The sequence below is a fragment of the Pleurodeles waltl genome, chromosome 1_2 (genome assembly GCF_031143425.1).
Source record: "Pleurodeles waltl isolate 20211129_DDA chromosome 1_2, aPleWal1.hap1.20221129, whole genome shotgun sequence".
Lineage (NCBI taxonomy): Eukaryota > Metazoa > Chordata > Amphibia > Caudata > Salamandridae > Pleurodeles > Pleurodeles waltl.
This window is the reverse complement of record NC_090437.1, coordinates 85,367,346-85,394,111: the sequence shown is the minus strand read 5'-3', so window position 1 is coordinate 85,394,111 and position 26,766 is coordinate 85,367,346. Positions and strand designations below refer to the sequence as shown.

General features: G+C 43.3%; 1 protein-coding gene across 1 annotated transcript in view; it reads right to left on the bottom strand.

Moving 5' to 3' along the window:
• Positions 1 to 25,326, bottom strand: part of LOC138253554 (ciliary microtubule inner protein 2B-like) — a 128,805-nt gene extending 103,479 nt beyond the window's left edge. The window contains exons 1-2 of the mRNA XM_069205795.1: positions 25,241 to 25,326; positions 23,154 to 23,384 (exon numbers count right to left, since the gene is read on the bottom strand). Of these exons, the coding sequence (XP_069061896.1) occupies positions 23,154 to 23,384; positions 25,241 to 25,326 (317 nt within the window). The remainder of the gene's footprint in view (positions 1 to 23,153; positions 23,385 to 25,240) is intronic.
• Between the last annotated feature and the right edge of the window lie 1,440 nt (positions 25,327 to 26,766).

Below are 26,766 nucleotides of genomic sequence, written 5' to 3'. Positions count from 1 at the left end.
TGGACTGATGGTGCACGGACATTGTTATGTACATATCTGCACTACTTCTCGTATTGTATATAATTATGACTGATTTTCAAATATATATCTGTATATTTTTGTATCACATGTATATTGGCACATTACATTGTTTGACCGATTTTCGCTTTGTGTTTTCATTCTTCCGGGGGGATTGTGGGTTGTTACTGTGATTTTTTGTGAATGCATTGGTGTGTATGTTGTAATATGCGAGGGAGGGGGTGGGGGTGTTTGGTGGGTGTCCCCCTAACTTTTGCCATCCCCCACCCCCGTGTCATAGGTGCGGTACTCACCGTTGTCTTCGGCGCCTACGTAGCTGTTCGTCATAGAGGAGCAGAAACACAAGGGCAGGGAGTATTTGGAGTTCCAGCTCCATGGTGTCCTCGTTCCTCGTGGGATGTGTAGAAGGTGAGCGTTTTCCCATAGCAAAAGCTGTTTCCACCGTGTTTTTATCCGCGGTGAATCCGCCCCGGAAAAGGTGGCGGATTGGCGGGTTGTAATACTGTGGGCAGTACATTGTCTCCCGCCTGTCTGTTGGCGGTGACCGCTGCGCTGCTTGTCTGTACCGCTGTGGCAGGCGGTGTGTTAAAGTGGCTGTCTTTGTTGGCGGTTTCCGCCAGGGTCATAATTCCCTTTTTTTGTCCGCCGGCCTCTTTGCGGTATTTCCGCAGCTTTAACACCGTCCGCCAGGGTTGTAATGACCCCCTCTATGCCCTATTCCTTATAGTTACTTGTCATTAGAGTCCCCACAGAGGAGGTAGTTAGGCTGTGACGTATGACTAGTTCCTGTAGGCTTCAAGTCTGCAAGGAAGAAAAATATTTTTTTGTGATGATACATACAAGATTTAAAAAGTCATCATTATAAAAATTTATGACATCAAAATAAACAGCTCTTGATTCATCCTTAAAGCCATAGGGGGAACCCAGAAGAGAAAGGGTATTGGTGGTGGTGATCACGGTGATTGCTAAAAAGGACATTGCCCTCACCTGGACTTCTTCAGGGGCCCTCTTGATCACAGCATGGAATCGTGTTATAGACTGGTATGGTAAATTGGAGGAAGTTATTTACCAAGCCCAGGGATGCCCTCACAAATGTGACCGGATCTTGAAAAATGGTGGGGCTACCACGATATGCCAAGCCGTTGTAATTATGGGCTCTGCTTCCCTTGCAACTAACTGGGAACACAACCTGATACTGCTGTATTATAAGATGATCCATCACTTAAGACAGGCAAAAGCTGTTTTGTGGTTAATATATAAAAATGCAATAAAATGCTTTATAAAACAAAATAAGCAAGGTCATAAAAGCCAAATTTTCCGTATCTAAAACTGAGACTTGCACTTCCAGATACAGATTAACCCGTACAGATCGACCACCGTAAGGTCTACCGCATCTGTAGGGGATAGTGGGGCAAGAGTATCATGCAAAGCCAAACCAGGACAGATAAGTAGTATCCCAGGTTTTCTGAAATACAACAAAATCATATTTTGCGACTAAGTTTAGCCAAGCTGGATTGATGACCTTATCTTTTAAACCAGCAAAATTCCAGCTCAGAAAAGTAAAAGACCCACTCATACTGACACTCTTAAGGCTCTTTGTAAGAATACTGTCATCCAACAGATAAGGAGTTGTAAAAGTAGGGGAAAGAACTGAATCGCCATTTTTGGTTGCATCTGGAAGTCAATCCACACTGGAGAGAACATCAAAACAATTTGAGAGAGGTATAGGAACAGGATCCCTCATACTAAGATGTGGGTCAGGTACCAGCCCAGATGTTAGTGAAACATTGAGAGCAATGAAGGAATCCACTTGAGTACTCTCATTTTTTATGGGTATGTTGGCCAGGGTGCTTAGCTCCTCATTAGTCTCGGCCTGCCCTCTGCGCTAAAAGGGTACTCCAAAAAACACATAGCCACATAAAGACTCATGGGTGGCAGAAGCTTTATTTTAGGCTGGTTTATATTTAGACGTGACTCACTTATGGATTGTCTTTATGTACACAAATTTATATGAAAACCACTTCCAATCAAGTTCAGTCTATTCTCATCAGATTTAAGAAGGCACTGTGCAGGAGTGATATTATCATTGAGCACTGGGACTGGAAGGCTGGCAGTGGGCTGGCTGGAAAGGGTTCCTTCAGGTGCCCTTGAAATGGACTATAATGTAGAGCTGTATGATTGTGGTAAGGTGGCAAGCTTATGGGCGTTTGTCCCCCGTCTGTCAGACTCTGCTTGTCTACATTGTCCTGACATTGATGCAATTTGCAGTTCAATGGCTTTGAGTCCCTAAATGAGAGGGGATATTCCGCCTACAATAGTTCCGTAATTTTACTATAGCGGATTTCCATAAAATGAATAAAAAAAGGTTGGTCCAATGCTGGAGTCCCTGAAGCCGCTACCAAAGGCGGAGTAGAAGCAGAAGCCTGGTAACTAAAAGAGGTGATCTAACAGCTTGACAGGGTGCTAAAGTGGATGAGTCAAAGGTGCCTACAGTATCAGAAATTGCCTTAGTGCCATTTGAGAGTGGGCTTTTCTCTAAACCTGGGCCTGTAAAAAGTCCTTTATTTGCCTCATTAGTGGTAGTAGGGGGCACCGTACCCATACTCAACTAAACAACTAACTCTGTGAGTACAATTTAAGTACTAATGACCCCCATGGCCCTCTCCAGCATACAGTCAATTGAGGTGCTTTTCACTGGAAGGGTGGACACCAGTTGGCCCCCAATAGTTTTTTCTTTCCCATCGCAGCAGGTGGGTAAATGACAAAAAAACTAACCAAAACAGAATGAACAAATAAGGTTAAAGTTAGAGGTCGAGCAAGAGTGGCGAAGATCAGAGTGAGACAGAGGAAACAACCACTGGTACCTTAATGACAGGGCCAAGAGCGTGGCCCAGCCCAGACTCCTCTGTGCTCAGACAGGCATGGATGGGCCCCCACTTGGCCCAGGTTTCACCCAAGCAAGGTAAGATGCGTCCTGAGCATGTGGGAGACTGCTCATCCTTATAAGGCCGTAGGGAGACAGGTGGCATCCTGAGGGATTGAAGTCCACTCCCCCAGCTCAGCCAAAAACACCACTCTGTGCGGTGAAGTGTCTTGTGCTGCAGGAGACCGCACTTCCTTGTGAGGCTGTAGGGAGGCTGGAGGAATTATTGAGTTTGGAGTCCACTCTCCCGCTCAGCCAGAAACACCAGTTAATGAGGCGTAGCAAAGTCAAATGGGGCTCAAAACAAAATTGTTAGACATCCTAAATATATGCAGGTCCAAGCATATCATTGCACAGTCAGAGTTCCACTGGCTACTAATAAAACAATGAATACAGTTCAAAATATTGTGCATTGTTGCAAGCCTATGCATGGGAGTGCTCAAATAGATCCCTCTTGGCCCTGACAATCAAATGTCTAAGGTCAACCTCCCTGAACCTGCTCATTTTCTACTCCACCCTATGTAAGTGGCTCCACAGTCAATTGCTAAATTGCCAAGTTTCCAACTGTAGTCACTCCCTACATCTCAACCTCAAACTAGTGCAAGAATCCTTAAAATATAGAAAAGCTTTGGAAATCAATTTGTTCTTGAAGTTGTTAGAACTGCACTGAACCTGATGGGCTCAGAGAAACATCAAACTGTTCTCCTTTTCTGCAGTTCACTTGAATTTCTACAATTTTTGCCTTACACTTGTTTTCCCCTACACTTTATTGGACACATTTTCAACCATACGCAGTACAGGACTGTGTATACTAAGAGAGAGAAAGAATGCATAATGATTAGCTGTGTACTATATTGTGATCCAATATTACCATTAAGGGATTCTTTGAACCTTTCTCTCTCTCTCTCTTTCTCTCTCTCTCTCTCTCTCTCATTCTCTCTGTCTCTGTTATAGTTACAACAGGGTTTTGATTGTAAATACAATTTCCTATTTGGATTCGGTATGACAAGAAAAGGTACAGGGTCCAAAAAAGTAACATTTTCCATTTAATACTTACTGGATTCTTTTCTCTCCAGTACAGAGTGCATAGTTAAAAGGAGAATCAAGAAGTGTTCATTAGCTATAAACAGTGGTATCACTTGACAAAGTCACATGGAATTTGAAAGAAATTGATCATGTTAAGGCCAGTGCAAGGATATTAGGTTCAATACAATCTAATGAGGGAGCAAAGTTAAAATAGGAGGGTGAGAAAAATCATGGTGCAGGTTTAAAGAACAGGCAGGCACTTACTCTTGATCTTTTGAGATTCATGCAGATTCCTCAGGGAAGGACAATTAATGGGATGGTAAAAAAGCAGTGTTTCTGATTTTAGTTCCCATAGTATTTTTAATTCTCTACTTATAAAAAGAAATCCTATACGTAATTACACCAAACTTAGCATGAAACTACAACTTTACTCAAAAGTGCTTTTGAATGGTTGTTGTAAATTTGTTAAGTAGTTTTCAAGAAATTAGCATTAGAAAAATGTTTGTGATCTTGATAGTGCTAAAGGCTTGAAATATATGGACCATTACTCCACGGACAGACAGTCCCCAAACCCAGTTTTGCAAACTATCCATAGACCTAAATTTAAGAAAGAGAAGCCACTAATTCTACAAGGGAGATTTTTTTAGCTTTAGTGGCACATTTCAGATCTGAGGTCGCAAAATCGGGTCTGCGACCCCTAAAGAGGGTTTTACAAATCCCTACAAATTCTAGCCACACAGCAGGCCCTGCGGCAATCAATGCTGCACATGGCCAAATGCAGTGCTCAAAGGGTGTTGGGCATCAGGGCTAGGCCAAAGGCTAGGCCCTGAGACCAAAACCCACTGTGTACAGCCATCAGTCCCACAGAAGTGACACAGGGCCTGGAATATACCCAACGGTGCACATTCGAAATCTGTGCATAGGAGTTTTTTGCCAACCGCTGCGGGTTTAGTCGCAGGACCTGGAGGTAGACCAGATATGCCAGCAAACCCCTTCTGTGTATAACCAAAGTCTGTGCACAGCAGGAATTGGGTGACTGCAGTCATTGAGAGCAGGAGCTGTACCCAACTGTTTGACGTAATATCTGCTAAAGAAAACCTCAAAAGTGCACTGCAAAAAACAAAGTTAAAGTGGGTTTATGGTTAGCTTTGTTTATAACACCTTAATATATGTTTTGAAAAGTCTGAAATTTATCTTAAATACCACAATTAAATTACAGTATTAATTATGAATTAAAATTTTAAAACAACCAAAATTTGCAAGTTATGATTAGCTCTGCAATTCATTACTCGCACAAGAACTAGGCACACCATAAGTGGCACACCAAATCCAATGCAGTTTCAGTGTCAATTCATAACTATAGTTGTACTTTAACACTTTCTTTAAGTGAATTTCTAACATTTTTTCCAACATACATTATTAAGGTGTTATAACCAAAGCTAACCATAACTTCACTTTTTATCTATATGTACTTATGTGTATATATTGGAGCCTCATTCCCAGCCCAGGAGCATGCAAATGAAAATGCCACACATGGTGCTCTATAACCGCCATCTTTATTCCTCAGCATACGATCACACACTGCCCTCTGATTATGTCATAACTGTTAATAACCACACCTTAACACCTTCCAGCAAGTTACGTAATTCCTCTGTTGAGTACGCCTACAACCGCAAGGGCCACAGCTCACATAGTTTCACAACACTTCATCTCCCCCTTTGTTAAATAAAAGGCAGAAACACAGTCACCTTATATTTCTTCAATAAGTCGTCGAGGCGCTCGCACTAATCAGCCAGATCAAGCGGCATGAGGTAATTGAGATGCACTCTGGTTGTGCACTGATGGCACTGGTCCTTATGCTTGATCCGGACTGTTAGGCGAGATGACCACATTTATAATTGCAGGAGCTGACAAACAGCAAGGTAGGTGCTTAAAATGTGATGAGTTCCGTGTGATGGACTTTCTGGGGTTATGCGCTGTCACCATGTGTCCCTTGCACATCACCACCTCCAAAGGATCAGCAGCAAATGGAATGTCTGTTTTCCCCTTTCACTTCTGCTTAACCAGGACCCTGTCACCTTCATTTACTGAGCTCATCAATGCCAATCAGCATATGTTTTCATTTTGCACTTTCGAGAAGCGTCTGTGACACAAACCTTATCAGCATTCAAGGGTCGGTCCACTGTCCACTGTGGAAGTTTGGTTTCCATGGCTCTCCCAAATAGCACGGTGACAAGACTTTCACCAATTGTGGAGTGAGGAATACACAGAGCACAGAGGACCTGACACAGGACCTTATTTAACTGAACCCCCTCCACCAATGCTCATTGAATTACCATTTTGAAGGTACCCATGAATCATTCCACAACACCATTGGCATGGAGCCACAGAGGTGTACTCTTTTGATGCTTGATGTTTAGTCTGACTGGAAACTCCTTGAATTCTTTGCTATTGAATGGCAGACCATTGTCATATTTGAGAATGGCAGGGATACCCCACACTGCAAAGATATCATCCAGCCACTCAATGACCTTGTCATGGGTTGTTGATGATAGCACCTTTACTAAAGGAAAACGTAAATATCCATCAATGACTACCATGAGATGATGTCCATATCCTGAGGGAAATCAACTTCAACTCTTTCCCAAACCTGTGCAGGAAGATCAGACATTGTCACTGGATGGTGTGTCACTTTGGGGAAAAGGCAGTTGCACAGATGGCACTCTTTTAGTTCCCTCTCAACTTGCTTGTCTAAGCGTGGAAACCACACTCAGGGGGTCATTTCGCCCTCGGCGGTCTTTTTGTGAAGACCGCTGAGGGACTGCTGTGCGGAAGACCGCCAGTGGTGGCGGTTTACCGCTCGGCGTATTATGACTGTTGACAGCTCTCCGTCCTTTTTCGGAAGGAGAGCCGCCAACAGCCATACTGGCGGGCGGCGGGGAAGTGGAGGTTGCTCCACCTCCACCTGTCCTGTGATTCGGCATGGCGGTGTTCTGTTGACGGTGTGGTGTCGGCGGAGCAGCCCCCATGGCTCCCGTCCCCTCCCGGAGGATCGTCGGACCAGGTAAGTCGATCGTCCGTGAAGGGAGGGGGTGGGGGGTGTTGTGTGTTGTGTGCGTGCATGGTGGTGTGCGTGTGTGTATGTAGTGGGGATGTCTGAGTGCCTGTATGCTTGCGGGGTGTCGTGAGTATGGGAATGAGTGCGTGTATGTCTGTGGGTATGTCTGTATGGATGTGTGCGTGTATGTTTGAATGTGGGTGTGCGTGTCTGACTGTGTGTGTGGATGGTGGCATGTATGTCGGTGTGTGTGCGTGTATGTGTGTTGGTGGTGCCTGCGTGCGTGTCGTGTATGAGTGAGTGATGTGATGTTGGGGGTCGGGGTGGGGAGGGGGGCCCTGCCACCTTTGGGGGGTGGCAGGGGTGGTGGGGGGTGTAGGGGAGGGAGTTGGGTGGGGGTGGGATTGTTGGGGAGAACCCTATCAGTGCCAGGGAAGGAATTCCCTGGCACTGATAGTACTTACCGCCATGGATTTCATGGCAGTTTCAAACCGCATGAAATCCATGGTGGTCAGCTGGGTCCAAATACCGCCGGCGGTATAGTGACGGCCGCCGGGCTGGAGACCCAGGTCTCCAGCCCGGAGGGCAGAACGGAGAACCGGCGGATGACCATGGCGGTAACCGCCATGGTCATAATTAAAAAAAAAAGACCGCCAGCCTGTTAGCGGTCTTACCGCCGCTTCTCCGCCTTTCGCCAGGGTCATAATGACCCTCTCAGTCTCTTAGGGCTCTTTTGGTGGTTACAATGCACAACGTCCTTCATGGGCTAGTTCAATAACTTGCTGTCTTATGCTCTAAAGTGTGGTGATTCTGGAGCATCTCACTACAACACCTTCCCTGGTCAAGGACAGTTTGTCCTGTACATTTTTCAATTTTGAAATTCAAACTCATCAGCAAGAGGTTGGGTGCTCTTCTTCCCTGACTGGGTTGAAATAATGTCTTTGAGGATAAGCATGTTTGTATCGGCATTAATAGCAGCAATAATCTGTTCAATGGATAGGGCTGCTGGTGTGCTGGACCCCACAATGAAGTTAATGTACTCCTCAGCCATTTTGATGTTGCACTGTGATGTTGTAGTGGTACTTGTTAAAAGTAATCAGCAGAGTTCTGATCTTTACCAGGGTTGTGTACAATTGCATAATCATCATCCTGCTGTCACAACTCCCACCTCTCGATGCGAGGGGGCATCTTGGCTTTCAGGTTTTCAAAAATAGTGAGCAGCGCTTGGTGGTTTGTAATGATATTGAAACGTTTTCTGTATAGAAAGACATGAAAATGTTTGCAGACTCACACCACAGCCAGACTCTCCTTCTGCAGCTGAGAATAGGCACATTCAGTATCAGACAGGCTTCGACTGCATAGGTCACAATGTGTCTCTGAGCATTCGGATAACCATTATATTGAGCAAGGATTGCCCCCAGTCCCACCAGGCTTGCATCTACTGTGATCTCAGTATGTAACCTGGGGTCAAAATAGGCCATCTCGTTTGCATTCTCAATTGCATATTTTATTCTTTCGAAACTTTGATCACATTCACCAAACTACTGGAAGAGACATTTTATTTTGTCAAGTCTCTCATCTGGCATTCACTGTAGCAAAATCACAAATGTACCTTGAGCAATAATTAGCCATGCCTAAGAAGGAACGCAGCATGGTGACATTTTTGCGAGTGGCAGGTAGCAGACAGTGCTTGAACCTTATCCTTCAGAGTCATTCTCCCATCAGAGAATATGAGCTCAAAGATTTTAAGTTTGGTCTCGTGAATCTCACACTTTGCTGCATTCAGAGTGAGCACTGCATCAGCAAGTAACTGGCACACTTCTGTAAGACCTTGAACAAACCAACATGAGTCGTAAAAGTAGTGATGTACATGAAGTTCTCTTCCAACTCGAGTTGATGGTGTCCCTTGTTTATGTCAAACAAGAAGAACACTTTGGCACCATTCAGTTGCATGATCATGTCCGCTATATGTAGATCAGGATGTCTTTCTGTTGTTGGTCTGGCGCATATCAACACAGATGCCCACTGTCCTTTTTTGGCACCACCACTATGGGCAAAGCCCATGGTGTAGGACCGCTGGAGCACTCAATGATGTCATGCTTCAACAGTATTTCTAGTTTTTTCTAAATGGCTTCTTGCAAGTGAGAAGCGACTGCATCTTGTTCCTTTCCTGCACGTATGCCATCCTCGTCGCCATTTGTAGCATTCTCCCTAGCCCAGAAGTATGCAACTGAACACACCACACACAGAGCTCTGTAACAGATGTCTTTATTCCACAGCATATGATCACACAGTGCCTTCTGATTACAACATAACCATTAGTAACCACATCTTAACACCTCCCAGCAAGTTACGTAATTTCTATGTTGAGGACGCCTAAAAAGCAAGGGTCCTGGCACACATAGTATCACAATACTGCAGATACAGAAGTAAAGATATAGATTGTAGCAGTGTTTTTGAAATATGCAAAATGTGCACATATTGTGTAAAATGTTTTAATGATGCAACGAGTCGTAACCAATGAACCAACGAGGTTGCATCTGAAACGAGTTTCCTTGGTCATTTAAAAGTATAAATAATGGTATGAATAATTATGCCACATTTTCGTGTAATAAGACATTATTTTAAAATGGATGCAGTTTTTAGAGTTCTGTTCAACTTCTGTCCATGACCCCTCCCAATCAGTGTCCTGATGCAAAGACATCTCTCCCCTTGTTTCAGCGGAGCATCAAGTGAATGGCGTCTATGTATTAGTAATATATAACATTTGTTAGAAAATGTGTATTATGAATGAAGTTTCCTTTGTGTACCTAATGTATCATTTTCAAGGACTTCCGCTGGAAGTGTTAGAGTAGTCGAGCTAATTCTCTGAGTCATTGTTTAAGAAATATTTCATTTGTATTATACATCTTCGGAGTGCAGTTGCTAAGGAAGTAAGCAGAAAGTTTCTCTTATCTTAATAAATGGGTTAGTGCTAAGTAATTGTGTAGTTTTTCATTATTACATTGTTGTTTCTGATTTGACAAATGTGACCCTAACCGTCATCATACCATACTGAATTTGCAGAATATTAATAGCTTGTGTGATTTGTCTATAAAATCTTTGGGGTCCTGTTTTTCGTGGCATTCCTTCACAATTTTACTTATATATATCAAATAGAGTTTGAGTCACTTTCGCGGCAGGAGAAGTTGTCCACAGTTTCGACCAAATTTGTATCCAAGTGAAAATGGGACAAGTTATTCGCAGATCATGCTCCCATTCTAATTCAATATCAGTATTTTGTCCTTCAGCAGGAGGATGGTGTAAAAGTCGATAGATAGCCGAAGCTTTTGGAGCAGTGTGCAAGAGAGATCGTAGGTTAGACAAAGGTGGTGCAGGTTGAAGGGGACTGGGATTGGAATTGGTTAAGAGAGACACTAATAATTATTTGTATTATATGAAATTTATGGTGAAAGAAAGATGGAAGATTATAATGATTTTGAGCTTGTGAGAATATGACAAAAGGGATTGTTACTGTAAAGTTCATTAATACATATTAGACCAACTTTTCTCCATCTTCCCAATAAAAGTGTTTATTATTATATAATAATGAAGTTTTATACCATATGGTAGATGTTAGACCTGACAGCCTTAGGGTAGTCACCCCTAACTTTTTGCCTGCCTCCCTCCACTTTGTGGATACTGTTTTTGCTGGTTTTTAGACTCTGCGCACTTTACCACTGCTAACCAGTGCTAAAGTGCATATGCTCTCTCTCTGTAAACATGGTAACTTTGGATCATACCTGATTGAACTATTTAATCTACTTATAAGTCCCCAGTAATGTGCACTCCAGGTGCCTAGGGCCTATAGATTAAATGCTACTAGTGGACCTGCAGCACGGATTGTGCCACCCACTTAAGTAGCCCCTCTTCCTTGTCTCAGGCCTACCATTGCTAGGCCTGTGTGGGCAGTTTCACTGCCACCTCGACTTGGCATTTAAAAGTACCTGCCAAGCATAGAGCTCCCCTTTTTCTACATATAAGTCACCCTTAATGTGTGCCCTGGGTATCCCCTAGAGCAGGGTGCTGTGTAGGTAAAAGGCAGGACATGTACCTGTGTAGTTATATGTCCTGGTAGTGTAAAAAACCCTCAATTCATTTTTGCACTGCTGTGAGACCTGCTCCCTTCATAGGCTAACATTGGGGCTGCCCTCATACACTGTTGAAGTGGCAGCTGCTGATCTGAAAGGAGCAGGGAGGTCATATTTAGTATGGCCAGAATGGTAATACAAAATCCTACTGACTGGTGAAGTCGGATTTAATATTACTATTCTAGAAATGCCACTTTTAGAAAGTGAGCATTTCTTTGCACTTAAATCCTTCTGTGCCTTACAATCCACGTCTGGCTAGGTTTAGTTGACAGCTCCTTGTGCATTCACTCAGACACACCCCAAACACAGGGTACTCAGCCTCACTTGCATACATCTGCATTTTGAATGGGTCTTCCTGGGCTGGGAGGGTGGAGGGCCTACCCTCACACAAAGGACTGCCACACCCCCTACTGGGACCCTGGCAGACAGGATTGAACTGAAAGGGGACCTGGTGCACTTCTTAGCCACTCTTTGAAGTCTCCCCCACTTCAAAGGCACATTTGGGTATAAAACAGGGCCTCTGCCCTACCTCATCAGACACTTGCTGGAGAAGAAACCTGAACCAGAAACTACATCCTGCCAAGAAGAACTGCCTGGCTGCTCAAAGGACTCACCTGTCTGCTTTCTACAAAGGACTGCTGTCTTGCTGTTGCCCTGCTGCCTTGCTGAACTCTTGTCTGGCTGTGAAAGTGCTCTCCAAGGGCTTGGATAGAGCTTGCCTCCTGTTCCTTGAAGTCTCAGGACCAAAAAGACTTCTTCCTTTCACTTGGACGCTCCGTGCGCCGAAAATTTCGACGCACAGCTTGTTTCGCGGCGAGAAAAACGCCGCACACCGACGCTGATCAACGCGACGCTCTCGGGACGATCGAGACTTCGACGCACAACCTCGCAAGGACAACGCCGCCCGACTTTCCAGGAGAAATCGACGCGACGCCTACTGTGAACGCGAAACTTTGACGCACGGCCTCGCAAGGACAACGCCGCCCGACTTCCGAGGAGAAATCGACGCGACGCCTGCTGTGAGACCAAAATTTCGACGCACGGCCCCGCAAGGACAACGCCGCCCGACTTCCAAGGAGAAATCGACGCGACGCCTACCGTGAGATCGAAACTTCGACGCGCAGTCCCGCAGAACGACGCACAGCCGGAAAACAAGTAGGAGAATCCACGCACAGACCCGGGACATCTGGTAATCCCCGCGATCCACGAAAAGAGACTGTCTGCGCGCCGGAAAACGACGCCCGACTTCCCCGCATGGAAAAGAACGACGCAAGTCTTTGTGTGCTGAGGAGAAATCGACGCACACACCCTTTTTCCACGCATCTCTTTTCCTGTGGCCCTCTGAGGAGATTTCCCACCAGAAACCAGGTACTTTGTGCTTGAAAGACACTTTATTGCATTCTAAAGACTTAAGACCCTTTATATCACTTCCCTGTGATATTTCTACAATTTTCCATTTGCAACTTTATTCTTTTTGACCTACAATTATCCTGATAAATATTATATATTTTTCTAAACACTGTGTGGTGTATTTTTGTGGTGCTATATGGTGGTATTGTATGATTTATTGCACAAATACTTTACACATTGCCTTCTGAGTTAAGCCTGACTGCTCGTGCCAAGCTACCAGAGGGTGGGCACAGGATAATCTTGGATAGTGTGTGACTTACCCTGACTAGAGTGAGGGCTTTTGCTTGGACAGAGGGTAACCTGACTGCCAACCAAAAACCCCATTTCTAACAGTAGAGTTGAGAAAAGAGATGGTATCAGTAAGTTTATATGACAGTAAACGCTCCAATAATGAGGAAAGATGTTTAAAAATAGGAATAGGGAGAGTGTGAGGTTTCCTCGAGAAAGACAAATATTTGTGAAAAGTAAAGGGAGAAAAAAAACATTTCTCCAAGTCTATCCATATAAGAGAATGTTGAGAGATATATCTAAGATCCAATATATGGATTGTTTCTAAATGAAAGCAGTGTGGTATTTGTGGAAGTGAGGAAAATTAATGGTGCCATCCAATTTAGGACATTTCAGTTTCAGTAAAGAGAAACGCTACTACTTTACTTTACTTTATTTCGGTAAGAGAAACATACCATAAAAGTACAATACATAACAATGTATAAAAAGAAATAAAAAAATGTATCAAATACACAATAAGATGAATAAAAAATAAAAAAAATTAGAAAAGGAATTAAGACCATGAAGAGGTAGGCATAAAAGATTACTTGCACCATCAACACCTCTAGACCCATAAAATATCAGCTAATATCAATCTAAATCTAAAAGGCAGCCACCCAAACTTATTCATTGTCATACTAGTCTAAAGCGCCACAGATGGTTCCTAAATTTTTTTACCACATGATAAGATATATAAACAGATAAAATTAGTTTGGAGAATTCTCTCAACAAATGAACAATTCCCTAAGGCTGTTTGTGTCCAATGATATAAATACAGTGCCTCAAGTACAGCCAGATATCAGTTAATATCATACACCAAAAAATTATAAACATGCATAAAAAGATCTAAATCTAAAAAGCAGCTACCCGGACATATTCTTTAGAGTCGCTAATCTGAGACACCAAATTGATTCGAAGAATTTAGCCACCGGATAAACTATATGAACCGGTGGATCAGATTTAAAAATTCTCTCGGCGTGTAAACAGCTCCTGAAGCCCATTTCTTTACATAAGGGAATGATCCAGGAGGCCCTCTGTTTGTCATATGCACGACATTGAAAAAGGACATGTAAGACAGACTCTTCATTCTTACATCCCATCGGACATGACTTAGACTTATTAATAGAATTAGGCCATTTATAGGTTAAAGAAACAGAGGGAGGGACCCTATTCTAAATCTGATGAAAAGGGCATGCACAAAAGGGGAAAGTGCTGCATCCATAAAGGGCTCAAACTCATAATGACATTTAAACTGCAAGTAGGTATCAGACATGGACAGCGGCACGACCTCAGCCAATTGGGTAGTTTGAACTTTGAGCCAAAAAGCATCCTTCAGTGACTGCACAGCATTTTTAGGAATGGAAAGGGGATCCTTCCAAAAGGACCCCAGATCAAGGAGCGTAAAAGACCGTTCAACATAAGCAAACCAATTGATTTTGATCTTGGGGTTGTGGCCCACCAGATTGAGGAGCCCACATCTGAATGGAATGAGGGCATCAGATGACCATACGGGAATCCAAAACAGAAGAGGCCTTAAGGCAGCAATGTGATTAACTGAAAAAAGATTTCAATCCATTCGGATAGACAAGGATGGAGTGCTAGAAGGGACTTTTAGCAACATCTTCAAAAACTGGTTTTCCACCCTAACCAGATTCACCAAATTGCAATGGACCAAAGCTCTGCGCCGTACAAATACCCCCCCCCCAGCTTGAGATTTATAAATTTCAAGAGCTGGGGTCATAGCAAAGCTAGGGGATTTGGTCGCAAATCTCACAATTCCACCCGCCCTTTGTTTCAGACACATTAATGATTTCTGGTGATGGGTGTGCCAGAAATGTGAATCTTCTAATTTTATGCCTAGGTAATCAAAAGTGCCAACTCTTTCCAGGGAAACGCCTTCCAGATATACAGGTCTCTTAATTTTCTTCTTTTTGTCCTCAAACACCATATATTTAGTTTTAGCTGAATTGATTTCCAAACCATGGTCCTTGCAAAACTCCAAGAACCTTGCGAGCAGACATGAAAGACCCATAGCTGTTCGAGAAAGTAGCAAGGTATCATCAGCAAAAAGGAGGCATGGGAACTTCTGCCCGCCCATGCTGGGGGCGCCACCAGGGCAATCTAAAAGGTACGGAATGCAGGCATTGATAAACAGGAGGAACAGAGTAGGTGCAAGATCGCAACCCTGCCTCACGCCACGAACTGTGGAAAATGCTGGAGTCAGGTCGCCTGCCGGGCCCCATCGTACTTTGGCACAATTGCCAGAGTAAAGGTCTTTAATTATATTAATCATGGATCCTGGGACTCCAGCATTGCTCATAACCTCCCACAGCTTGGGGGGCGGGACAAGATCAAAAGCCGATTTCAGATCAACAAAGGCCACAAATAGGTGGCCATGATCTACATCTATGATCTTCCACTTTACGGTAACAAAGCGGAAGACCTGATCAATGGTACTGACCTTGTCCCTGAATCCTGCCTGCAGATGGCTTAATACCTGTTTTTTCGCTATTCAGTGTTTCAGTCTGCATAGCAGCTGAGAGCAGAACATTTTTTGCAGATTATCTAGTAGGCTAATGGGTCTGTAATTTCCTGGAAGACTTTTCTCTCCTTTCTTATGAATAGGCACGATTATTGCCTCCTTCCAGGAGTCCGGATAAGACCTGGTGGCCAGAGCAATATTCGATAGCCTATTGATATACCGGGTCCAGATGCGTAAATCTGATTTGTACAAATCCGAGGGGATGCCATCAGGTCCAGGGGCCTTCCCTGATTTTTGGGCACTAATTGCCAACTCTGTTTCTTTTAAAGTAAAGGGAGGCACCGCAGGGCAACACATTGGGGATTCTACAAAACTGATGGCAACAATTCCTGGCGGGAAGCCATACAGTTCCCTAAAATGAGTGAGCCATGTATCAGCAGCAATGTGGCATTCTGGAGTAAGTGGAAGGTCTGGGTCTCGGCGTGAAACCAAGAGCCAAAAGAGTTTGACATCGCGGCCTCAGCCAAATCTCCCCATAGACTTTCCTCATATTTGAGTTTACATATTTGCAAGTGGAGACGTAAATTATTCTCGCACTTACAATAGCTTCCCGATCCTTTGACTTTAACGCTTTAGTCAAAAGGCTCTTGGCCTCTCGGCATCTCTTATCGAACCATTTGCAGTTAGATGGAAGGGAAGAATTACTTCGTTTTGAAGCAGAGAAAAGCTCCTTAAGAACCCCAAAAAGTACCACATGCGAAGACATGACTTCCAGTGGGGATAATACAATATTATAATCAAAAAGCTGGTGTCCGGAAACTAAGACGCACAATTTATCATTTAACAGGTTTGACTCCTGGAACGAAGCCCATCTCACAGCGCGCCTATTGCTAGACAGTTTCACAAGATCATGGACATTAGAAGCAGACGGAGGTCCTGCAAAGAGAGTTCCATTAAATACAATTTGTAAAGGAGCATGATCGCTGGTAAACCGTGGACCCACTTCCACATTAATTATAGAATGCCAAATCCGAAGATCGTAAATGACATAATCCAAAATACTGCTATAGAGACCCCTAAAAAAAGTTGGTCTAGCAGGATTGTCAGCAGGGAATCGGCTGTTTCCGAAACGAAGGCCATGTGTGACTGTGAGATCTATTATTTGCGTCGCCCTACAGGAAGAATTAGACGACGCTAATTGGCTTGGAACAAGGGGAATATTCCACACTTTGTCTTCAGCCTGTATTGTCTCGGCGTAAGCTGAGTCAAGTTCGATTTGCGCATTAAGATCACCTGCAATAATAATGCGATATTTAGAATGAAAGTTGGATATAAGATTATGCAGGAGATCTAAAGTGGCAGATTGATGGTTGGAGGGGCCTGGTCTGTTGTAAATGTTGATACATAACACTGGAAAACCCGAATTGGGCAATATTACTAGTGCCAGAATGTCACAAGAATCTACAGCGATCTCCTTTACTTTGCCCACCTCTGTAATCTTTACCAAAGTGGATAAACCCCCTATTGCCTTGCCCATAGAAGACTGCATTGCATTTTTGGTGAAAGAACAGAAACCTTGTCTGTACACACATTACGTGGCCCATGTTTCCTGAAACATGCAGATACAGAAAGGGTTAATATAGACCCCCACTTGGGATCAATTAATTTACTCTTAATACCTGCCACATTCCAGGACAGAAATTTCCCTGTACCATGCAAATAACTGCAGGTGGCTTCACAAAAATCAACAGCCAATGCTTGGTTAGAATTCACAGTGGCAATACTAGATGGATCCCAAAGAATATTGGGACCCGGGCTTGGCAACGGACTTTGAGAGGGCCAGGCCTGAGAATCATAACCAACACTGGATTTACAAGGACTAGAGGAACATAGTCAATCCACATCAGAAGTGCCCCGTTGAGGCGCAAAGACACTTGCACTAACACATTTAGACACAGAGGCCATGTCAGGCTCAGCAACAGGAATAAGTGGCAGACCAGAAGAGGCAGCAGAATCAATTACATTAGATGGAATCAGCTTGTCCATGCTTGAGCGAGAGGACAGGCTCTTGGTTCCCAAAGCAGGCAAGCTGTCACTAAAAAATATGTCAGGTTACTTCCTTCTCAAATTACATGCTTCCATCTGGAGGAGGCCCAAGACTAAAGAAGGGCTTACAAGATTGAGTTTAATAATGTCTCGCCCACTAAAGCGACCACGCAACCGTGAAGCGGATACAATATCTGAGTGGATAATTGAGCCACAGCCTCTGACATGACGGATCCAATGCGAAGCCTTGTTGATTAAAGAAGGAGTATCTTCCCTCAATTGAGCTGTAAGGGGGGAATGTTGCACATGTAGATACAGTTTCGATTAAGCATATAGGTTGAGTGGCCAGAGCCTGCTATAGGAACCACAGTCCGGTCGATAGTGAGAGGAGAGGATATAGGTTTTGCCAAAAGAGGAACAGGGTAGTTGCCATGATGCAACCTGTGGTTAGAAGACTGGGCAGCCTCAAAAGGGTTTCAGCTGCTTCCGAGCATTGCTCTCTTCATCCTTTAGAATTGACTCCACTTCTTCAATTAAATTATCAATTTCTCTGGACACACAATTGGTATGAGGCTGCGTTGTTTTGCTAGGTTTGCTAGGTTTGGGAATTTTGGTTTTAACAGAGCCTGAGTCTGGGCTGGATCTCCCCTTACGTTTCCCCATTCTGAGAAATAGAGGGGCTCAACACCAGTATGGAAGCAACAAGGAAAATGAACACAAGTATATCAAGGTAACTTCAACTGTACCTTAGGTTCTAAAGGGAGGTGTCGGTCTGTCCCAAAAACAAATGCTGATGATCACAGCAAAACGAGCAATGTTCGATAGAGCACGGCAGTTGGGCCAATATTCCTTGACTCTCTTAAAAAAAACAGTCGCCACCAAGTAGCAAATATCAAAGGGTATGGCCCAGCCCAGTCTCTTCCGGTCGCTGACGGGCGCAGGACACGCCCGCCCTTGGCCCGGGCTTGGACCGGGCGCGTCACGTGAAGCGGGCGCGCGTTGCAGGTTTAAAGGGGCCTGGTCCCGCCCCCACAGTCAGCTGGTGCTCCCGAGGTTCGGTGTCAGAATGCGCAATTTCGGTGTCAGAAAACGCAATTTCGTTTTTATTCTATGAAAAAGAAGAAAATAAAAAAGGGGGGAAAAAATGACCAGGTTTCGAATAGCATCAGTTAATATTTGTGGATTAAATGACCCCGAAAAAGGCGTAAAATTGCAGAAGATTTAAAAATCCTTAGGGCTGATATTTGTTGTTTACAGGAGACCCATGTGGAACATAATAATAGTGGAATTTTAGGCTCACTGGGTATTAGAATAGTGGTTTGTTCAGGACAAGACATTAGGACTAAAGGGGTGGCAATATTGGATTGGAGCAAAAGATTGAAATATGTAAAACAGAGGGCAGATAGGAATGGTAGATGGGTGACAGTAGAATGTCACTTTGGAAAAGGCTGTTTTACTCTATGCTCTTTATATGGGGCAGTAACAGATGACCCCGTCGTAATGGATTGTTTGGTAGTAGAATTAGCAGGATGCCCCCCCCCCTTACATTCTTTGCGGGGATTTCAATAGTAATGGCTCCTGGGACAGATTGCAGGATTTATTAGCTACTACATCCAAGGGATATCATGGACGTAAACCTGGGGTACATAACGCAATGGTTGGGCTGCAAAAGGATTTAGGGCTGGTGGATGCTTGGGTAAAGTTTTGTGAACCAGACCCTGGGTATACTTATTTTTCGGCCCCTCTTGCGAAGCTGGCTCAGCTTGATTTTTTTCTGACATCTCCTGAGCTGCTAGCGCTTGCCAGTATGGAATTATATCCGCGGTTTATGTCAGATCATAACCCACTAGTATTGGACTTGGATCTAGATGGTCTCGAGAATAAGGTTAGGAGGTGGACTTTCGAAAGAGGGCTTCTTAAAGACCCTGAATACTGTCTCCAAATGAGAAGCTGGATAATCGAATTTCTGAAGAACAATCAGGGGACCGCCCCACTAGAAATCGTTTGGGACACCTTAAAGGCAGGAGTGCGGGGGGAAACCTTAAGCTTTAGCCTCAGGAAACAGAAAAATATCCAAGTTATAATGAAGGATGCATACATGAAGCTTAGAGCTGTAGAGAGGCAGTTGATTATGGCTATAGAAAGGGGGAAGATATAAACAATATTCAGGAGCAGATCGCTATTGTAAAAGCAGCAATAAATGAGGCTACTGCAAAGAGAATAGCAGAAAAATATTTGGCTAAACGCTCTGAAGGGTCCGAATACAGTGAGAGGTCCGGCCATCTGTTAGCTGTAAGGGCACACCACAGAACAGCAGCTAGGGTCATCAGAGAAATCAGGGATCAACAAGGACGAATAGTAGTAGATGTGGATGGGATCAGGGAAGTGCTTCAGAGGTATTACATGGAGCTATACAACACTACATCTTCGCACTCAGAGGTAGAGATGTTGGAATTTCTTAGCTCTATTAGGACTAGTAAATTGTCAGACGAAGATTATTTGAACTTGGAGGGACGTATTGATAGTTCAGAGGTAGAAATGGCAATGAGTGATCTCTCCACGGGGAAAGCCTCCGGTTCTGATACAATTCCCCTAGAATTCTATAAAAGCTTCAAAACACTTTTGCTCCCGTTGATGATGGAATTATTCACTCAGGTGCAAAATGGTAGTAAACTCCTGGCGTCTTGGGGTATGGCCAATATGGTGGTCTTTTTGAAGAAAGGGAAGACTCCACAGAATCCAGGCTCATATCGGCCGATCACGCTGATAAACTGTGATGTAAAAATGTATTCAAAAATTCTTGAGGCCCGATTATCTTTAGTAATCAAGAAATTGGTAATACCCAGGTAACACAGGTTTGTTCCAGGGAGAGATACTACTGAACACATTCAGAGGGTTATCACGCTTTTCGATGCCACAGAGGTGGCGGTAGAACCCATGGCAGTCACGCTGTTAGATGCTGAGAAAGCATTTGATAGGGTAAATTGGAAATATTTGTGGAAGGTTATGCAAACTTATGGTTTCGGGAGAAAATTTATCTTAGCAATAAAAGCTATATATAGGTCCCCTGGGGTGAGAATACAGCTAATGGGAGGGCAATCTGAGTGCATTCAAGTGAGGCGGGGTACTAGACAGGGGTGTCCATGCTCCCCACTGCTGTTTGCTATCCATATAGATCCCCTGCTTAGACAACTAGAAGGGAATAATTTGATATTGCCAGTCTGTAGGTTTGGCTGGAATACAAAAGTCTTGGCATATGCAGATGATATAGCCATTATAACTTCCAATCCAGATGTGGCATTGAAAGAAATTGAAGAGGTGACGAGTAAATTTGGGATGTTTACTGGCTATTTGCTAAATAAAGCAAAAACGCAGTTGCTGACCAATAGACATGTGAGCACACAGGATAATCAGAGGGTCGACCACGCAGTATATCTTGGCATCGACATTACTCAAAGGGTAGGAGAGATTGTCAATCGGAATCTAGACTCGATATTGGTAAAAGCTAAATATGATATGAATAGATGGAATAACCTTCATATGACTATAATGGGAAGGTGTAATATGGTTAAAATGATTCTTCTTCCCAAATTGCTGTATATTTTTCATGCTATTCCATTGAGTTTTATAAATTCCCGGTTTGAGGAGATAGATCGATTGGTAATGAGATTTATCTGGGCATATGGTAAGTGTAGAAGAGCGGGCAAGTTTATGTCTCTACCTCGGGAAAAGGGGGGGTGGTCCCTCCCAAATATGAAATTATATCATCTTGCAGCAGCTCTTCAGTATATGCGCCCATTTTTGAGAGGGAAGATGGATAAAACTGGAGCAGATTACTGTCCAAACATCTACGAACTGTTGGTGGGATCAACAGCGAATGGATGTTTGTTAACTCTTCATGAACCTGGGTTCTCTGCCTGAAATATTTAAGGATAATTATGCTGCAAAATGGGCTTCTTTAGGCATAAGAAGGCTAGGAGATTTGTTCGATGATTTTGGGGTTAAGACGTTTGAGAAACTTCAAGAACAGTTTGGACTCAAGCGAAGGGATTTTTTTAAATATTTACAGATAACAGATTTTTTGAGTAAAAAAACAGGGGGGGCACAGGGATTCAAAAGTAATCTATTGCTGGAGGACATATTGAAAAAATCCACCATAACAATTAAATTAATGTATTCATCATTGATGTTAGAACAGTCCAACGATCTGGAGAAACACAGCAAGAAGTGGGAGGGTAAGGATGTAGATGGGGGTATTTACTTCTATAAATCATTGAAACTGGGACACACCATGCTACTTTCTTCCTTGCTACAAGCACAACATTACAAGACAGTGTTTGCTTTATACTATACACCAGCCCATCTCACTAAATGGGGTAGACCACAAGGGACAAACTGCCCAAGATGCGGGATGTTTGAAGCCAATATCATCCATATGTTTGCCACTTGTGGGAAATTGACGACATTGAAAGACGGTATCCAACTTGTGTTAAAAAGAGTAGTGGGATATGAAGTTGATCTTACCCCTGAGATTATGATCTTGGGAGTTGCAGAGGAAGTGGGGGAACGGCACAGAGCTTTTATCTTCTTGGCTATGGCGGTCTATCGATTGTGCATCTCCTCTGCGTGGTTGGACCCATTACCCCCATCGTGGCAACAGTGGTTGGGCAAATTACTGTCCGTGTATCATCTTGAAATTGCTCTGTACGAACGGAAGGGGAGATCGGCTAGGAGAAGGGGGAAAGTCATATATATGGGGACAATTTCAAGAATGGATTTTGGCTCATTAATAGGTGGCTGTGGTTAAAATTCTTCCCCCCCCTTACATAACGGAAACTTTGTCTGCAATTAGATTATGTATCTATCTTTGATTTTCTATGTTATGGTTTGAAGAGGTGTATGAATGTAACTATTTCCCTTTCTTTTCCGAATAAAAAAATAAAAATAAAAAAAAAGGAAAAGAAGAAAATATAGCACTGATTTACTTAAAAAAATTTCAATGGATGGATAACGGAATATTAGAAATAGTGTATAAAACAATAGACACTAACATCATCTTAGTGGTGTCAAGTCGGCCCCACCAAGAGATGCAGCAGGTGCCAAGTAGTTAATAGCGGGAGACAGAGTGATAAACCTAGAAAGCACCAGACTTCAAGCTCCACTGTCTTCCAGCCAGCACCTTTCACAAACAGGAAGTACACCAAATTGTTTTAAGCAACAGGAAAGCAATGTATTTTATAGTATGCCATATACTTCGTGCCATAAAATTCATCTGTATAAAAATATGTGGCGTTGTTTTCATACATCCTAAATGCAGTAATGTCTGTTTTGCTGCCACGTCCTCAAAAGAAAGAGTCGAGGAACGTAGTAACCTGTTATTACGACGGCAGATGACCAACTAGGGCCTCATCCAGACGCTAGTTAGTGACTAAATGGACACTACACACGTAGGCCCCAACGTTTCAGGCTAGAGAGCGACTCCGATTCTTTCTCAGTAGCAGGTATTCATGTTCAGTAAAAATAGATTAACAAAAAATAAGTCAGGTAAACCTCTTTTTACTAAACCGTGATCTATGTTCCCTGAACAAGCTAACATTTTCTGTGAGTCAGACGCGCAACAGGGCCTCTCTCGTGCCCTCCTGCCAGTCTGGTGATCAGGCGTGCCTGCGGTGCCCTAACAAGTAAAACGGGCCTTCTGAGGTTCACCTTCTTATTCCATATCAATAGAGGACGAGCTGATCCCTGACCTCGCAGGCACCGAGCATTCTTATTTATATGACAAAGTGCTCTTACCCCGGGATGTAGCTGGGTTCAAAGGAAGGGAAGATAGCCTCTCTAATATGTGGCAGAACGACGGGCATCTTCCCCAGATCCCCTCGTTGAGTTTTCTTTGATGAATGTTCCGCTTTTAGCCTGCGAGAGCGCCTTGTATTTCCGCGTGATGCTGGCTGGAGGGTGTTGTCCAGCGAGGTAGCAACCGGAGTCTCATAGGGTTTGTTTTCACAACCATCCACATCAGGTGATCTCGGGAGAATACAGACACGGGGGTGTTAACGTAAAAATGGACCAAAAAAGAAATTCAAAAATGTAACAGAAACATTTATTCACAGACGAAGTTGTAAAAATGTAGGAATATTTTTTTTAACTTTAAGTCCATTATCAGAGGTAATTTCTTTACATTCGAGATTAAACTATTTACAAAGTTATATTTAGTCAAGAAAAAGTAAATGGAATGAATGATCGGGGAAAACAACACTGTTCGACAAGCGCCTTCACTGTGATTGGCTACAGTCACATGCTGGATTTTATCTTTCATTGTTTGCTCACTTTAGAAAAAGTGGTGGCTAGCGGACGTCAGTAAAGAAGCGTTTGTGATGATTGGCAGTAAGGAATCCACGGTTGTGTGAACAAATACATAATCCCGAAAGAAGCAAGCAACCGCATTAAACAGACGGCGGTGTTTACAGTTGCTATAACGACTACAGAAACGAAGAAAATCATATGAAAAGGCCACCATCTGGTGGTCATTTGTCAATACTGCACTGCAGACGTAGACGCGTGAATCAAATAACTTTTCTTCGTAGGGCTTTTAAGCTTTAAAACAAACATACTGAATTACTTTTATTTTTCTACTCTATTCCTATGTTACAATATTGACTTTAGTGACGTGAAGATGAAGATGAGTGCAGACCGGCGCAACTACCATTGGTGACAAGGGACACTAATACTGCAGGTTTCGCCTTTCCTAACCCTCTCCCCCAAAGAAGTCAGGGCATTTGAAACAATGTATCTCTCCTAGGTTTTGGAGAGATGAGTGTCTTCAGCATGTACTCTGAACGTACATGCTACTTATGTGCACTTGTGGTGGTGCAGGTGTCTTAATCAGAAATTACTAATGAATGCTCATGTATTTTGTATAATGAATTATGTAGAAAATGAATAACGTAGAGAAAAATAATGCACACGTTTGGAAATGTGACCCCAAATAATGGCCATCAGTGTTCACGAAATGTACTAATTAATGATAAACACATGAAATATTGAAAATGTATTAGATAAATGTAGTAAAATGTCATATTAAGGGTTATGAAGTATGTTCTAGCTATTAATTGTAGGCCTTAACTTAGCGAGTGTCTTGGCCTAGTTTTGCCAGGCCTCATGCAGAAGGTGTATTTCTTAGCGGTTAACAAAATGCTGACAGAGTGAATTAAACTGTGAAATGTTCATTGTCCTGTTAAAAGTGCTTAGCAGAAGCTTTCCATGAGAACCAACTAACAAGAGACCATGGCCCTCATTCCAACCCTGGCGGTCATAGACCGCCAGGGTGGATGTCGACGGAAGCACCGCCAACAGGCTGGCGGTGCTTCATTTGGCATTCCGACCGCGGCGGTACAGCCGCGGTCGCCCAGCCGGGTCCGGCGGTTTCCCGCCGGATTTCCCCCGGCTGGGAGAATCCTCCATGGCGGCGCTGCAAGCAGCGCCGCCATGGGGATTCCGACCCCCTTCCCGCCAGCCTGTTTCTGGCGGTTTTTACCGCCAGGAACAGGATGGCGGGAACGGGTGTCGTGGGGCCCCCTAACAGGGCCCCAGCATGATTTTCACTGTCTGCATAGCAGACAGTGAAAATCGCGACGGGTGCAACTGCACCCGTCGCACCCCTGCAACACCGCCGGCTCCATTCGGAGCCGGCTTCTTTGTTGCAGGGCCTTTCCCGCTGGGCCGGCGGGCGCTCCCTTGGCGGGCGCCCGCCGGCCCAGCGGGAAAGTCTGAATGGCCCCTGCGGTCTTTTGACCGCGGAGCGGCCAAGTGGCGGTTACTTGGAATGACCACCCATGTCCTTAAAATTGTAACAAGCAATGTGGAATGTGTGTGAGATGTACTTTCCCATGACACGAACCATGAAGGCACTGACTGGAGATGAAGATGCAACAAATTTGTTACCTGACGAGCCGTATGATGAGGACATTGTAAGCGGACCAATCAACTTCGTGTGAAGAAAGAAATATTATAATTCATAGATTTGGTATACAAATATTATTGGGTAGTGTATGAACATACGATTATTTGACCAATATGGAATTAGGGGATAGTTTAGGTGACTTTGATATAACAACGTAACAGATGAGAAATATTCAGATTTTAGGGAATTACTGCAATATTGAGAGAAGAAGAGACTCGAGATTCTGTCATTGGGCTCATACTCTCTGAATGAGAGCCTGATGCTTTGCTGATTGCTGAAGCAGATGTCTTAATTAGAAATTATTAATAAGTGTAAATGTGTTTTGAATAACGAAGTCTGTAGAAAATGAATATCATAGAGAAAAAGAATGTGCACGTTTGAAAATGTGACCCCGAAGAATGACCACCAGTGTTCACAAAATGTACTAATTGATGATTAATACTTATGAAATATTAAAAATGTATTAGATTAATGTAGTAATATGTCATATTAAGGGTTATGAATTATGTTTTAGCTTATTATTCATAGGCTTTAACTTAGCGAGTATCATGGCCTAGTTTTGCCAGGCCTCATGCAGAAGCTGTATTTCTTAGCATTTAGTAGAAAATGCTGACAGAGTGAACTAATTGTGAAATGTTCATTGTCTAATAAAATGCTTAACCAAAGCTTACTATGGGAACCGACAGACAGGAGATGAGGTCTCTAGTAATGTATTAAACTGTGTGTAATATGTGCAAGAGGTTCTTTCCCAGGACGCGAACAATGAAGACACTGACTGGAGACGAAGATGCAGCAAATTTGATACGTGACGAGCTGGATGATGAGAACATCGTATGGCAGACCAATCAACGTTGTGTGAAAGGCAAAATATTAGAATTCATAGATTTGGTGTATGAAAACCACTGGACAGAGTAATAATGTACGATTAATTGACCAATTGGGAACTAGGGGATAGTTTAGGTGAATTTGATATAACAATGTGACAAAGGGAAATACTTCAGACCTTATTCAGATTTACTGCGATATTGAGCAGAAGAGATTCAAGATTATGTCATTGGGCTCATACTCTCTGACTGAGAGCCGGATGTGTTGCTGATCGATTGATGACCTGAGGACAAAGACTGATTCTGTTTGCTGACCCATACCGAGGATAGGTAGATATGACAATATGACTGAATTGTATTTTTCTGCCTTTTCTTTCTAGGTACAAACTGCACTGGCTTAATAGTTTTTCCTTAGGTAGATGTTTTCCTAAATTCATGTTCTAAAATGTTTTGCATGAAGCCCCACATGCTGATGCTAATCTGGATTAGTTGAGGGTATTTACATGATAACTGACAAATAACAGAGAGAAATGGTTGGCGGATTACTTTGTTGAACCTTATGGACTATGAAGCCTTATTGAAGCTAACTGTGCTAATAATTTGCACTAATGCTTTAGAATGT